Source organism: Tupaia chinensis, unplaced genomic scaffold (genome assembly GCF_000334495.1).
Source record: "Tupaia chinensis unplaced genomic scaffold, TupChi_1.0 Scaffold000502_1, whole genome shotgun sequence".
NCBI lineage: Eukaryota > Metazoa > Chordata > Mammalia > Scandentia > Tupaiidae > Tupaia > Tupaia belangeri.
Window position 1 is genome coordinate 804,065 of NW_006160014.1, and position 857 is coordinate 804,921.

Here is an 857-nt window from a genome sequence, read left to right on the forward strand (position 1 = left end):
GGGGGTGGGGGGGGGGCCCCCCCCCCCTCCACTCCCTCTCGAACACCCTCCTTATCCCCCGCCTCCTCCCTCGATGTCTGATAGCTGCGGGACTGGCCCTGCGGCGGCCCCATCCCGCCCAACCGAATCCCCCAGGACAAGGGGTCGACTCTTTCCTCGACTCTTTCCTCCACTTCGAGACATTCCCGACCGCGCATTTCTTTAGAGGGGGGCGAATGGTACCCCTGCATACACTGTATAGACCCGCTGGCTGAGCCGGGCAGCCCCAGCCTAGGCCCTGACTCCTGCTGCCTACTGAGGGGCAATAAACCAAAAACAAAGTCACCGCCCAGTGCTTTTGTGGGGCGCGACTGGGAGTCTGGGGCCCTGCGGGGTGGTGGTGAAAGAAAAGACTGCAGAGAGGGTAAGGGAGCTGAGACCTTTCATGCAAATTACAGGCAAAGCCGCTTGCAAATAACCCCGCGAAGCGCTAAGGCGCGCGAGTCTTTCGGGACCGCAGGCGGAGCTGCACTGCTCCGGCGACGAGAGAGTTAAGCTCCACTCCTCTCCCGCCCACGGAGGCGGGGGGCGGGAGGGAGAGCTGCAACGGAAATAACCGAGCGCTTGGCCGAAAGGAGCCGAACCTTATCCGGAAGTAGCCGAGCAGTGGGGTCTCGCTCTCCGACCTGAGCCGAGCGTCAGGCCTTGTTCTCCGGATCGGCCGAAGGTGTCCGGAAGAAGGCGAACCCTGAGGCGGGCAGGGCAATCCTTCCCCGCGGCCCGCAGAGCTCAACGTCTGGTGGGACTCGGCCAGGGCGGAGGAAGCTGGATCCTGGCTCCTGTCCGGCAGAAGCCGAGCTCGGTCCGGAAGACGCCGA

General features: G+C 64.3%; 2 protein-coding genes across 2 annotated transcripts in view; both read left to right on the top strand.

Moving 5' to 3' along the window:
- The window catches only part of EML3 (EMAP like 3), a gene marked incomplete at its 5' end in the record, with an annotated part of 10,699 nt that extends 10,375 nt beyond the window's left edge, over window positions 1-324 (top strand). Inside the window, 1 exon segment of the mRNA XM_027774982.1 lies at window positions 9-324. Coding sequence (XP_027630783.1) covers window positions 9-254 — 246 coding nt within the window.
- A 100-nt stretch (window positions 325-424) lies between these two features.
- The window catches only part of MTA2 (metastasis associated 1 family member 2), a 9,315-nt gene continuing 8,882 nt past the window's right edge, over window positions 425-857 (top strand). Inside the window, exon 1 of the mRNA XM_006156585.2 lies at window positions 425-442. Within this exon, the coding sequence (XP_006156647.2) occupies window positions 425-442 (18 nt within the window). The remainder of the gene's footprint in view (window positions 443-857) is intronic.